Below are 11,903 nucleotides of genomic sequence, written 5' to 3'. Positions count from 1 at the left end.
CAAATCCAGATACAGAGAGGGTCGCCGTCCATGTCCGATCGCGAGCCGAGTCCACGCCGGTCCAGGGGCCCGACCAGCGCACTCTGCATCCTAGCACGCCTATCCCACCCGGAGGGAGCCCGGCCTCACATCACATCGCCTCGCCGGCCTTGCTCCCGAGCCACTGCTCCCACAGCGCGTCCCGGGCCCCCTTGCACCCGATCGTCTCCGCGAAGCGCACGACGCGGTACACGTCCCGGAAGTCGCTCGCGAGCCCGAGGCTGATGCGCACGACGCCGAGCTCGTGCCCCATGTGCTTCTCGAACGCCGCCAGCGTCACGTCGCTCGGCAGCGCCGCCATCGCGTCCCGCAGGCCCAGGATCGACGCCGCCCCGCCCGGGTTGCACATGCACCCCGTCCGGAGCGAGATGCTCGACCGTGCGGCCGCATACTCGATGAACGTGTTCGGCACCATCTCGCCGGAGGGCTGCGGCGGGCGTGTCAGCGCGAGCGACGCGGGGAAGGGGAGAGAAACTTACGAAGAGGAAGATGAGGGAGACGACGGAGCCCGTGTCGGACTGCTCCCCGACGGCCCGGAGGCGCCGTAGTGGTGTCCGCGAAAGTATGCGCACGATGGGTGTCCCTGTTGTGTCGTGTTGCAGCGCGGTCAAGGAGCCAAGGAGATGGTGCATGAGGCAGGAGAGACGGAGCGGAAGGAATGGAAGGTACGCCGACAGGAAGCGGAGTCCGTCGGTGATCGCGGGGAGGTTCAGGTAGTTGATGGTGCCGTCCTGCAGTCCGCGTCAGTCGTCGTACCAATCTCGCTGGACCGTACTCACCTCGAACCGCTCGTGCATCTCGGACGTCATCGTGACAATGTTCCCGGGCGCCTGCACGACGTCGACCGTCCCTCCTGCGAACCACGGCCGCTCGAGTTTCGCGAGGAAATCTTCCCGCACGACAAGCGCACCCACGCCCGTCGGAAACCGAACATCTTGTAGAAGCTGATCGCCATCGCGTCTACAGGCGTTTCTGAGAGAGAGAACACGGACGTCGGAGCGACCGCCGCCGCGTCGAGCACCGTGTGGAAGCCCTGGGAAGCCGCGTACTTGATGAGCGAGAGCGAGTTCTTCGAGTTGGAGATGTTGGACTGGCCCGTGAGCGCGAAGAGGCTCGGCGAGGCGTGCCTGTTCTTTGGTCGGTTGCGGTGCAGGATGGCCTAGCACACAAAGGCGGTCAGTGATCGGACTCGCGTGATTGGTGCTGAGTGCTGACCTTGGCCTCGTCGACGTCCATGCCGCCATGATCAGTGCAGTCGATGTAGTGTATTGACGCGCCGCGGTGGAGCGCGAATTGCCGGATGCCATGCACGCTGTTGTGCGAGTCCGCACCAAGCACGTAGCAACTGGTTCGCTAAAAGGGAAAGACTCGCCGACGAGTTTGAGGGCGCCGGTGGCGTTTGCGGTGAACACGACGGTGTAGCCGGGTGGCGCGCGGAAAAAGGAGAGCACTGCCTCGCGTGCCTCGTTTGCGCACGCGGAAGATAGTTTTGACCTGTAGGGGAAGGACGGTCAGCGTCGTCGTCGGTGATTGGAGGTGCACGGTGAGTGGCAACGGTCAACGAGTATTACGAGGATGCGTGACGAGCGGCAGCAGGGATGCGAGCTGTCCTGTCAGCACAGCTGTGCATGGCAGACTAGGACAGCTGTGAGTAATGCAAAATGTGCCAGTACTCCATACGGACGTAGGCATCAGTGCCACAGACGTTGCCCTGTTGTAGCCAGATCTGGAAGTATTGCGAATCTGAACCGACATACCACACAGGTACGCGCGCAGGCGGCTCTCCGTATCCACTGTCATTGCAATCCATTTCGTCTCAGCTTGTGAGACGCATGTCACTGGACGCCGCCAACGCGTGATAATGACCCCTGCGGCGCGAACCGTCTACTCGCTGTCGCAGCCTCGGGTTTCGAGCCGCGCACACCCGCCGCATCGTGTGTTTCCAGTCGCAGGTCTGATGTCACGTGCTTCATAGCACAGTGATCGCAGACAAACGACGCCGAACCGGGCGAGACAAGACAAGGAAGACGAGAGAAAGAACGAAGACAGGACAAGCAGAGGAGTGTACGTACGAGTTGCTGACGGAATGGGTGTTTCCGAGGATGTTGCGATGGAGAAAGCCGGTGTGGACCGGATCAAGCTCTCGGGGTAGAGAGAGCCGCCCATGTAGTCGACATACGTCTCGCCGGAACGGTCGAGGCGCGAGAAGTCGCTGCGCCGGAGGGCGTCGAGGATCCAGGTGAGCTGGTACTCGGGGAACTCTTTGAGGAAGCCTTGTACGCGTCGGCGGCGGAGTCCTCGAGGATGTCGACGGCGGAGGCGGAGTAAGCGTACAGCGGCGGCGGATCAAAGCTGCGCTTCTCGTCGTGGTCGCTCGCCGCTGTCGTCGACTCGTGGTCGTGGTCGTGTGGCACGTCGAGGTGGATCTCGAACGCGTCAGCCGAGGTGCAGCCCAGGAGCTTCGCGGTCGATCGCTTGCGAGAGATGGCTCTGGGGGCGGAGGAGCATGTTTGCGACGCTGTGGTGGTGGTGGGCGTCGAGAGAGGAGGAGTGGTGGTTGCCCATGTTGTCGAAGGGGAGGGTTGCTCGGCGGAGGAAGAGGAGCTTTTGCGTACGGCTCGGGGTGTACTGGGGAGCCTGCAGGTCGCGTTGGCCGGTTTATATATTCCAAGTAGGTCTCCGGAGGTTGTACGCAATAGGAAGGAGACTATCCAGCGCCCATCAGGAGATTCTGGGCAAAAAATGGCAAGGTTTGAAGGAGGATCAGGCGGGGAGAGGACCTGGGATTTCGGACTGAACGACATGTCTCCGATGTGGTGGTTGACCGCCGGGAAGTTGAATGGTTACCGGATATAGTAGTCCACAACGATGCCTTCGCGGAATCAATCCGTCAACAGTCCGTTAGCGCGATCGCTTTCCGAGGGCAGATCGACGCCTCCGAGTCTGCGAATTTTAATTATGATGCGAGCGCCCGTGCGCCGGGATCTCACAACATTCACCGCGTTCGAGTGTCTGCAGTCGCCCAGCTCTTCGTTTGTCGCATTGGTCCTTCCCAGTTGCCCGTGCTGGCCTGCCGGCGCCGTGGTGTGCGCTCTTTGAGCGGAGCGGAGCAGGGCGCCCCAAAGCCACTAGCTGCCTTACCACGTCCTAGCGGACGGATGCTGTACAACACAACGGCTGCTGCTCTCGGAGACGGCTCAGCCCATCACTCGTTGACGGATCTCGCAACTTCTTCTCATACGCATGGGAGCGCACGAAGGAGCGAGCCACGCCCGAACAAGAGAGCGTCGCGGGCCGCAAGCAGCCTGATTGCTGGCGAGCCTGCCACAATGGCTCGTGGCTTCCGCGGGCTCGCGCGTTCACACCGTAACCGTGGTGCGTGCGCCGACTCCACCTCTGTAGCTATGTTCCAGCCAAAGATGCGGCGCCAGTACGGCGTGGCCTTGTACTGTCAGCATGGCGTGCTTGATGCTCTGCCCTTGTGCTGGAAGGAAGAGAAGGCGATGCTATCTATACTGCTCGTCAGCCGCGCCATGTACAGTATTGCGCGCACACCATCCGCAGCATGTACGAGGAGTACACATTCTGTCGTGTGGCCACGAGACGGTCAGGGGTGACAGCGGACCGCGTTAAGCTCTAGCTCAACAAGGGCAGTACTTGCCCCGACGAACGCGACAACGGCTAGCACGTAATTACGGCACACAGAAGCATGCACGCCCGTTGAAGCCTTGTACTCGCGATCCAGGCATACCGCACAAAGAGCCAGAAAACGAAGGGAAGGACGCTGCGATGGGCAACGGCCGCCGTGCACCGGGGTCGCGCACGTCAGGACACTGGATCAGCAGAACAGACTGGCAGAACAAGCAACCTCGTCGCCGGCTTGGGCTCTCGTATGCGTTCAGAACGGGCAATTGCCAATGGGTGCTGCTTCGCGCGCCGGTCATTTCGAAGCGTCATCTGCGCCGGAGTGGAAAGGATCGATGGAAGGTGCGGGACCGAAGGCCTTGTAACGCTCGGCCTCGTTTCATCCCGCCTTGCAGTGAGATGCGTTCTGGTTGTTGCATCAGCAGTCTTGCAGTTCCGGAACGGGAGGACTAACGCCGCGTTGTTCCATGAACCGCTTGAAATGCACGACGCCGACCGAGCAATGCTGAATAGCATCCTAGCTAGGGCCGATTTTAGCACGACTCCACCTGGCATGAACTGTTGGTCCTGCGGACATTGAGCAGCGCGTATGCTGGGCCCCAGGAAGGAAGGCAGCGAAGCTGGCAAGCAGGAATGGTAGCTGCGCCGCGAATAGAAGACCGATGGCATGGAGCACGACTCACGATGCGTTAGAGTTACACGGGCCGCATCATTCCTGCAACACAGTAGCCCGCTGCGAGATCCAGACGTCTCGCGCGCTAGCATGCTCGGCGCGATCGCACTGCGGCTTGCGGGCGGCGCGGAGCCTGCGCCTGTGGCACCACGCGAATCCTCGCCAGAACGCAGCCTTTGAAGTCTACGGCGCGAGTCAAATTTTGATTGGCGATGGGATGCGTCGATGGTTACCCATAGAACCATCGGTGCCATGGCTTGCCATACTGCCAGGTGCTGCTGCTTGAAAGGCGATCCCACGTGATGGACCGAATAGGGACGGTGCGAGCCTCGAGGCTACGACACGCTTCTGGTCGAGAAGTGGCCGCTCGAGAAGACCCTGCGTATGGGCGTCGTATGTACGCCTCGCTAGTTTAGTGCGGGATGCTCGGCAAACCCTGGGTTTTGTGGCAGGTTTGACTTGCGAACGCAACACTTGTGCCTGCAGTCGGGGATTCGGTGTTGTCGTATTGGAGCAAGTTGGACCGCGGTGAAAGTCGAGCTCTAGGGTCCGGGTTCGGGAGATTCCAAGGGAGGTATGGCAGCATTTCCAATCGGTGATAGTCCAGCGCAAGTTACGACCGTCGAGAGTCGCAGTTACTCCGCACCGCTGGGGTCTAGAGGCACCATATGGACGTATGTGACGCATGAATGACTAGGATCCGCATGAATGTATAGCTTGCAAAACTTTGAAGTGTGAGCGGACTGACGGCAGCGCCAATCTTATGGTGAAACGCGGGGCCTATTCACTTCCTATCGATACCCCGCCAGGACCATACACAAAGTACTCAGACAGAACAAACCGGATATGGCTTTACTGACGCGGGCGCAACGCCGAAGGAAGGTGTGGTGGTTGAGCGTTGATGCCATGAGCTAAGATGGTCCGCGAAATAGGTTTAAGAGAGATAGCGGCGCTGTGGTGGATGATGCTCCTGGAAGCAGGAAACGTCGCAAGAACATCAGAGACCATCCTCGTAGTCGTCCGCAGTCGGCACACAGATCCGTTACGACGCGGAGGTTGAGGGAGGAAGAGCGACTACTGTTGGAAAGCAAAGGCGCCGGAGGGGATAGTCCAAACTGAGTGCGGCCTTGCTCGTCAATTCGACAGGTGACTGGCGAAGGAGACGGCCTGATGACGAGGATATAGAAGCCAGACCAGGGCCAGGAACTGGATGAACAACCGTGGAAGCAACGCCCCGGAGAGCGCATCTATGATGACGAAGTTGCACGGGAAGCCCACGGCTGACGTGGGTAAGACGTCGTTTGTGAGGGTTCTCGCGCAGGAGGCCGCGTTAGTCGTGATGTGTCAGGCGCGTTGAATGCAGCTTTTATGCACGGTTCATGATGCAATCTGTGGGATTCGGAGTACTCGAGCTATCGGCCGTGTTCTCAATACTATGCGGATGCTTACCAAGGGCATCCGTGACATCTCCAGTGATTGGACCGAAAAACCAGGGACAGGAACACGCCACGACCCTAAACCGAGATTCAGCCAGCTTTCTCGACAAATCTTGGAGCAGGACGAGATCTCATTGATACTTAGGCATGGAGGGTAGCTATTCCCGTATCCTATGGATGTGGAAGGGATAAGGACGTTTGCACTGTAGCTCGATGACATTCTCCATGAATGCGTCGTCCACGCGCCGCTTGACTGAAACAGTCAACCGCTTTGCTGTGTCTGCTCCATGTCACCACGGAATGTCAAACTGACAAATGACGGAAAGTAGACTGGCCCCGCAGGGAAGCGCGATTTGGCACGTATGAGCGTTGTATCGCATCTTTTGGAAAGAGAAGCGCAGATTTGAATGCCCCGACATAGAAGACTTGTTATGAACTCACCATCACAGAGGCTGATCACGGACCATAGCATATATGAGGAAAATAGCATATACGAGGACAAGTGCGTGTCCAAAGTCATGCTAGGTTCGACGCAATGATCAGCGAAAACGTGGCCAGCCGTCGGGAGAAGGTACGACTGGCGTAGCGTTTTCGACACTGACAGAAGCTGGCACTAGGCAGCTGAAGATCGCGGCTGCCAGTAATTTCCGGGAAGACGTAGCAGCGACGCGACGCGACGACGGCAGGTTGATGAAGGTAGAAGACAGGTTGTTTGAAGATCATCTCGAGTCTCAAGTGCGGAAAGGAATGTGGCATGTCACGTGAGCGTGCAGCCGGCGATTGCCGGTGGCTATTCCTGCTTCGCTTCGCTGCGTGCGCGAGCGCGTTGAGGTCGCCTCGGGTCTGCTCTGGGTCTGCTACACCGTCTACCTGCGGCCTTGGTGATCCGCTTGTGAACACCGCGGAGAGAAATAGATAGGAGTATATTGCTGTGAGATTGGGCTGGATGTGAGTTATTCGCGGACAGTAGGTTGTGGTAGAGGCTCACCGCTGCACAGACTTGGGAGGACGCGTCAGAGCTGCTGAGCCGCCGAACACACGCGATCTGGTGGACGCGATGGAATTCATCAACCAGACCTACTTTGCGCTGCGTGGCCCCCAAGGTGCACCGCAGTCTGCACCCGAGACCATAGCTCGTCTGGCCGACCGACTCTCACCCTCTACACTTCTCGCCGACCGCCGTGCAGCAGTTCTTTCGCTCAAGGGGCTTTCGCGCGACCATAGGGCGGATATTGGCACTCACGCGCTCTCTGGCCTCATAGACGTCCTTCTGAACGACGCCGAGATTGATGCGGACATAGGTAGAGCGGTTCTCGAGACACTGAACACCCTCTGTGAAGCAGACGATACCGCGAGCCCTCACGCACGCGAGCTAGGCTTCCGGCACACAGACCAAGTCCTAAAGGACGAGAAGGTCGCCCACAAGCTCTTTGCGCTCCTTGCGGACCATTCATTCTACCTTCGCGTGTCCATCCTTCAATTCCTGTCGACTCTGTTGCAGAACCGACGTCAGGTCGTGCAGGGCTATTCTTGAAAGCTCCCGTGGGCCCGACCAGTTTGTCGCCGTTCTCGAAGAGAAGCGAGAGATAATCCGACACGGTATGTCTATTCGCGTATTTGTCGTAGTGCGGCCTGCTCCTGGGCGCCGTCCATGCTGCTCTACTGCATCAGACCAATACCTTCCAGCCGAATACGTCGTTCTGAGACATGCACCGCTCGGGAAATGTGTCTCAGAAGCTGCACTTCCATCGAGGACAGGACCTCACACATTCGCGTGTCAGCACAGAACATACATTCTGAACGTGTGTCCGCGCGATCGTTTGCTGCATGAGAGAAAGCACTAGCCCCGGATGGCTATGTGCATTCATCCACTCGGCTAGCCCAGCCTTCCATTCCCTGTTTGTGTGTCTTCCGACATGCTTGGCTGGTACGCGGGTATAGCGTACTCGTCTGGCGAGTAGAAGTGCCAGCCCAGGGGCGATTGGAACGAGCTGTCAATCCTGTCTTCGTTCAGCCAACTCCCAGCCCACTTGACGGATTGCGTCCACTGGCGTTCGTTCCCTTCGTGTCTATCGAGCGGCCGTGTTTGAACTACCCTGACATTTTGCTCGGCAGAGGCCATCTTCGTCGTGCAGTCGCTCATCTCGCAGAGTCCCGAGATCCAGAAGATACTCGCGTTCGAGGGCGCATTCGAGCGACTGTTCACGATTGTGACATCCGAGGGCGGCATCGAGGGCGGTATCGTCGTACATGACGCGCTCGCTTGCATCGACGGGCTGCTCAGGTATAACCAGTCAAATCAGGTATGTTCAGTGCAGTCATCACGCAGACCGTCATCCCAGCTGATGATGTCCAGAGCTATTTGCGTAATAGCCCGTTACCGCCTATTCTGCTGTCGATCCTCGGCTTTCCGCCAGCACTTCCCCATGATCAGTCGCCACCGCAGGGGTTCGCTCTGCAGTTATGGGATGTTCCGCAGAAACGGACGAATACTGCTGTGGTGGTAGGCATCGTCGGGCTACTTGCTAGAAGCGGTGGGGGCAATGTGAGCGAGCTACGGCCCTTCAGCGTAATTGCGAAGCTGATTGGTGTTACGCAGATGACTGATCCTCTAACGTTCGCTTTCACGCGATGTCTCATCGAGTTGGGCCTCGCATCGAACACGCCGACGTCAATCAAAACACAGGTGCACAGTTTCAGTAACGCAGGGGTACTCGAGTGCTCACGTCGGTCCAAGGCATTACGATTGCTACCTAACAACCTAACAAGTTTCCCATTCGCGCAGATGATGATGACGCCATATGTGCCCGTACCGGAACCAATGGTGAAGAGTGGGACCGATTAGAGCCCGCGTCTGCCCTGGACATCTTGGTCGAGCTCATCTTGCATGGAGAGTACAACGGCGTCCTTGACAGTGAGCGTAGGTCCAAAGAAGGGATGGAGCTGAGGGCCGCGGCACTGGGCGTGTTCCAGGTATGTAACCGACAGATGTGTTCGCTACACCACTAACCGACCCTGTAGAACTTTGTCCAGCGGGAGGAGATTGCAGAAGCGATCGTGCAGGCAATGGCCTCACCGCCCGCCGGTACGTCGCGATTGTCCGACCCTCGCAGGAACCCCTCCACTAATCACCGCCCCGCAGAATCCGCACCCGCTACACCCCTCCTGGACGCGCTCACCGCGGCACACACCGCGCCGCTCCGCACAAGTGCCGTGACGGCCACGCACATGGCTTGCCTCCTCTTCTCGCACCTCCTGCGCGCGTCCACGCACGCCAAGGCCCTCGCGCGGCCGATCGTGCCCCGAGCGCTCTCCCCTCTGCGCGCGCAGGCGGCAGCTTCTTCGTGCCTGCAGACGGCAGCGCGCCCCCGCCCCCGCCAGAGGAAGAGCCCGAGCAGGAGGAGCCGCAGACGCTGTTGCAGATCTTGAGCGAGCACTTGTCGTTGGCGTTCCTCGCGAGGGGGCGGGCGGACACGTCGGATCGCGAGGCGAGGGAGTGGGATCGGTTGCTCGTTGGGTATCTGACGCTGCTGTCGCAGTGGCTGTGGGAGGACCCCCAGGCGACGAAGCAGTTCTTGGAAGCGGGCGCGTTGGGCATCGTGAGTGGTACCGGGAGCGCAATGGTGTGGGCGACGTTTGTGCTGATGCGGTGTGCAGCTCGTCGAGCCTATCAACCAGATGTCCGAGACGGACACGCTCGTACCGGCCCTGTGCGTATTCCTGCTTGGCACCTGCTACGAGTTCAACAGGGAGCCTGGCGAGATCACTCGGTGCGTCATCCATGCACGCTCGTACCGGATTGCACTGAGCGTCCCTTTGACAGGTCGACGATCCACCCGATCCTGACACGTCTAGGCGTCGACATGCTCGTCGGGCGCGTCATCCGCCTGCGGGATGACGACCGCTTCAAGGCCATCGGGCCCGACACCCTCGTGCTCTCGCCGCCCAGCGCGCCGTCACATCTCCCGGCGGGGCCAGCAGCCAAGCCCGAGGGAGAGGAGGGAGAGATGTGGTTCGACTGGGCGTTCGCTGACTTCTGGAAGTCGAACTATTGTGAGTCTCCCCGCCTCACACACAAGTCGGACTGACACTGGCTTTCCCGGAAGATACGGTGCAGAAGGGGCTGCATGCCGACCCGAACTCGCTGTCGTCTTCACCCGGTAAGTCGCTCGCTACTGCGCACCGGCTGTCCACTGAGTGCAGAATAGGGATGGGCGAGACGGCCATGCTCGTCGCCTCCCTGAAAGACGTCATCCGCAACCAGGCGAAGGAGATCGACACCCTCCGGGGTCAGATACAAGGCTCACCGCCGCCGCCCAGAAGCCCGACGACGTACGTGCTGCCTCTTCGTTCTTTGTATTAAATACATTGACCGGCGGACAGAGCGACGCCCTGCGTGAAGAAGCCACACGGCTCACGGAGGAGCTCCGCGCATCGGACGAGAAGCGGGGTGAGGTGGAGAAGGAGCAAGAGGACTTGCTCGTGCTCCTCGACGAGCTGAACAGCAAGCGGAGGAGGGACAAGCAACGGATGCGGGAGGCGGGCATGGATGTTTCAGAGGACGAGGCAGATGATGACGACGACGAAGAGTAATCTAACTAGGACTGGGACAGCTGTATATTCGGGACTTGTCTAAGCAAGCATGGACTTGGGGATAGGGCTGAGTGCGCGCACGGCAAAAGTTTTTGGGCATAGCAGACGGGACGATACAAGTACAAATGCAGATGCGATGGTGCGTTACGACGAGAATTGGCAGAAATGGTGCGGGTATCGTCAGCCGTCGAACATGGTCCCATCCATACGGACGCCCATGTTCTGCTTGACGTCCATCCCGAGCAGCTTCATTTTGCCAGCCTGGCCGAGCGTCAGCCCCGTTCCACACCGAACAGCACCTCCGCAAAGCACTCACCTGGATTCGCTCCGCCTGCACCTGGCGCAGCTCCTCGAGCTGCTCCTTGCTCATGTATGTATCGCGCTCGATGGCCTTGCGCTTGTGTGCACTCTGCAGCGCGCGCAGGTCCGCGTTCGGATCGTATGAGTCGTCCGCTGGGGGAACGTACTCGCCCGAGCGTAGGGCGGTCATGCGCCGCTCGTAGGCCTCCATGTGGTAGAACTTTTCGTGCGGGAGCGTCGCTGGGTGGGTAAGCAGAACGATATCAGCCGACTGATGATGTGTCGAAGGAGAACGGAGCAGGCTGGGAGGACGAACCAGTGTTATAATCCTCCACGAAACGCGCAAATTCCTTCTTGGTCTGCTCCTTGGATATCGTCTCGGGGTTGATCTTGCGTTCCTCGACGAGCCATGCGCGAAATTCCTGCTCCTTATTGTAGAGACTACTGATGTCAGTAAGTGCATCGGCATACCAGGACGCAGTACGTACTCGGTCTCGGAGATGATGCCGTACTTGCCCCACTGGTGGCCCACGGCTCCGGCCTTTCTTCTCTGGCAAGGGTAGGAGTGAATACGGTCCTGTGAGATGCGAGAGGTAATGGGCGCACCTTCTTCTCCTTCTTTCGCTCCTTTTTCTCTTTGTGCTTGCGCTTTCTCTCTTTCCTCCGCCTGCGCCGACTGTCATCCGAGTCGCTCGAGGAACTGCTGCTTGAGCTCGAGCTCGACCGCGAGCGCGACCGTTTCCGTCTCTCCTTCGAGCGGTGCCTGTGTTTCTCCCTCGGTGAGCGGGATCTCGAGCGTGATCGTGAGCCCGACAAAGAGCGGGTATGTCGCCTATGCCGTGAATGCGAACGGGCATGTCCCCGTTGCCGCCGTGGGCTTCGCGAACGCGACCGTCGCCTGTGATGTCTTCCGTAGTGTCTGTCTTCTTCTTCACGTCCTTTTCCTTTGCCTGTATCGCGGTGCCGCTCGCCGGACCTCGACCTGCTGTGTGGCCGGCGGCTCGGACTGCCCCGCGAGTCGTCCGCGGGAGGTCTGTCTCTGCTGCGACTGCGTTCACGCATTTCCTTCATGCACTCCGATGCCGAAACGAACAGATATCTACGGAACCGACGAGTAAGTAGAGGTGATGGTGATAGTGGTGGGGGGAGGAGGCGAAGGAGGAGGAGGCGGAGGAGGCGGAGGAGGAAGACCCGGGACAGTCACATGATTTATGCGT

General features: G+C 59.3%; 3 protein-coding genes across 3 annotated transcripts; 1 reads left to right on the top strand and 2 right to left on the bottom strand.

The window, feature by feature from the left end:
- Positions 1 to 3,014, bottom strand: B0H18DRAFT_1023068 (pyridoxal phosphate-dependent transferase). Its single transcript, XM_048029616.1, has 8 exons — positions 2,557 to 3,014; positions 2,352 to 2,513; positions 2,171 to 2,298; positions 1,371 to 1,533; positions 967 to 1,198; positions 819 to 928; positions 519 to 770; positions 1 to 466 (listed from the first exon to the last, which is right to left on the bottom strand). The coding sequence occupies exons 1-8, from the start codon at positions 2,602 to 2,604 to the stop codon at positions 131 to 133; spliced, it is 1,431 nt and encodes a 476-aa protein (XP_047890546.1). The 5' UTR covers positions 2,605 to 3,014; the 3' UTR covers positions 1 to 130.
- A 3,836-nt stretch (positions 3,015 to 6,850) lies between these two features.
- B0H18DRAFT_1213241 (p115 like vesicle tethering protein) lies at positions 6,851 to 10,386 on the top strand (the record flags this gene model as incomplete). The annotated part of the gene is made up of 12 exons (XM_048036508.1): positions 6,851 to 7,301; positions 7,909 to 8,096; positions 8,150 to 8,338; positions 8,393 to 8,519; positions 8,579 to 8,766; positions 8,815 to 8,878; positions 8,936 to 9,001; positions 9,073 to 9,392; positions 9,451 to 9,563; positions 9,617 to 9,846; positions 9,900 to 10,125; positions 10,179 to 10,386. 12 exons carry the CDS (start codon positions 6,851 to 6,853, stop codon positions 10,384 to 10,386), a joined length of 2,370 nt encoding a protein of 789 aa, XP_047890545.1.
- A 67-nt stretch (positions 10,387 to 10,453) lies between these two features.
- B0H18DRAFT_580126 (uncharacterized protein) lies at positions 10,454 to 11,649 on the bottom strand. The gene is made up of 5 exons (XM_048038664.1): positions 11,293 to 11,649; positions 11,175 to 11,231; positions 11,003 to 11,127; positions 10,703 to 10,926; positions 10,454 to 10,647 (listed from the first exon to the last, which is right to left on the bottom strand). Exons 1-5 carry the CDS (start codon positions 11,541 to 11,543, stop codon positions 10,567 to 10,569), a joined length of 738 nt encoding a protein of 245 aa, XP_047890544.1. The 5' UTR covers positions 11,544 to 11,649; the 3' UTR covers positions 10,454 to 10,566.
- Positions 11,650 to 11,903: the final 254 nt, after the last annotated feature.

The sequence above is a fragment of the Fomitopsis serialis genome, assembly GCF_022376445.1.
Source record: "Fomitopsis serialis strain Sig1Antser10 chromosome Unknown B0H18scaffold_64, whole genome shotgun sequence".
NCBI lineage: Eukaryota > Fungi > Basidiomycota > Agaricomycetes > Polyporales > Fomitopsidaceae > Fomitopsis > Fomitopsis serialis.
The sequence above is the reverse complement of the archived record's forward strand: the minus strand, read 5'-3'. Positions and strand labels throughout refer to the sequence as shown.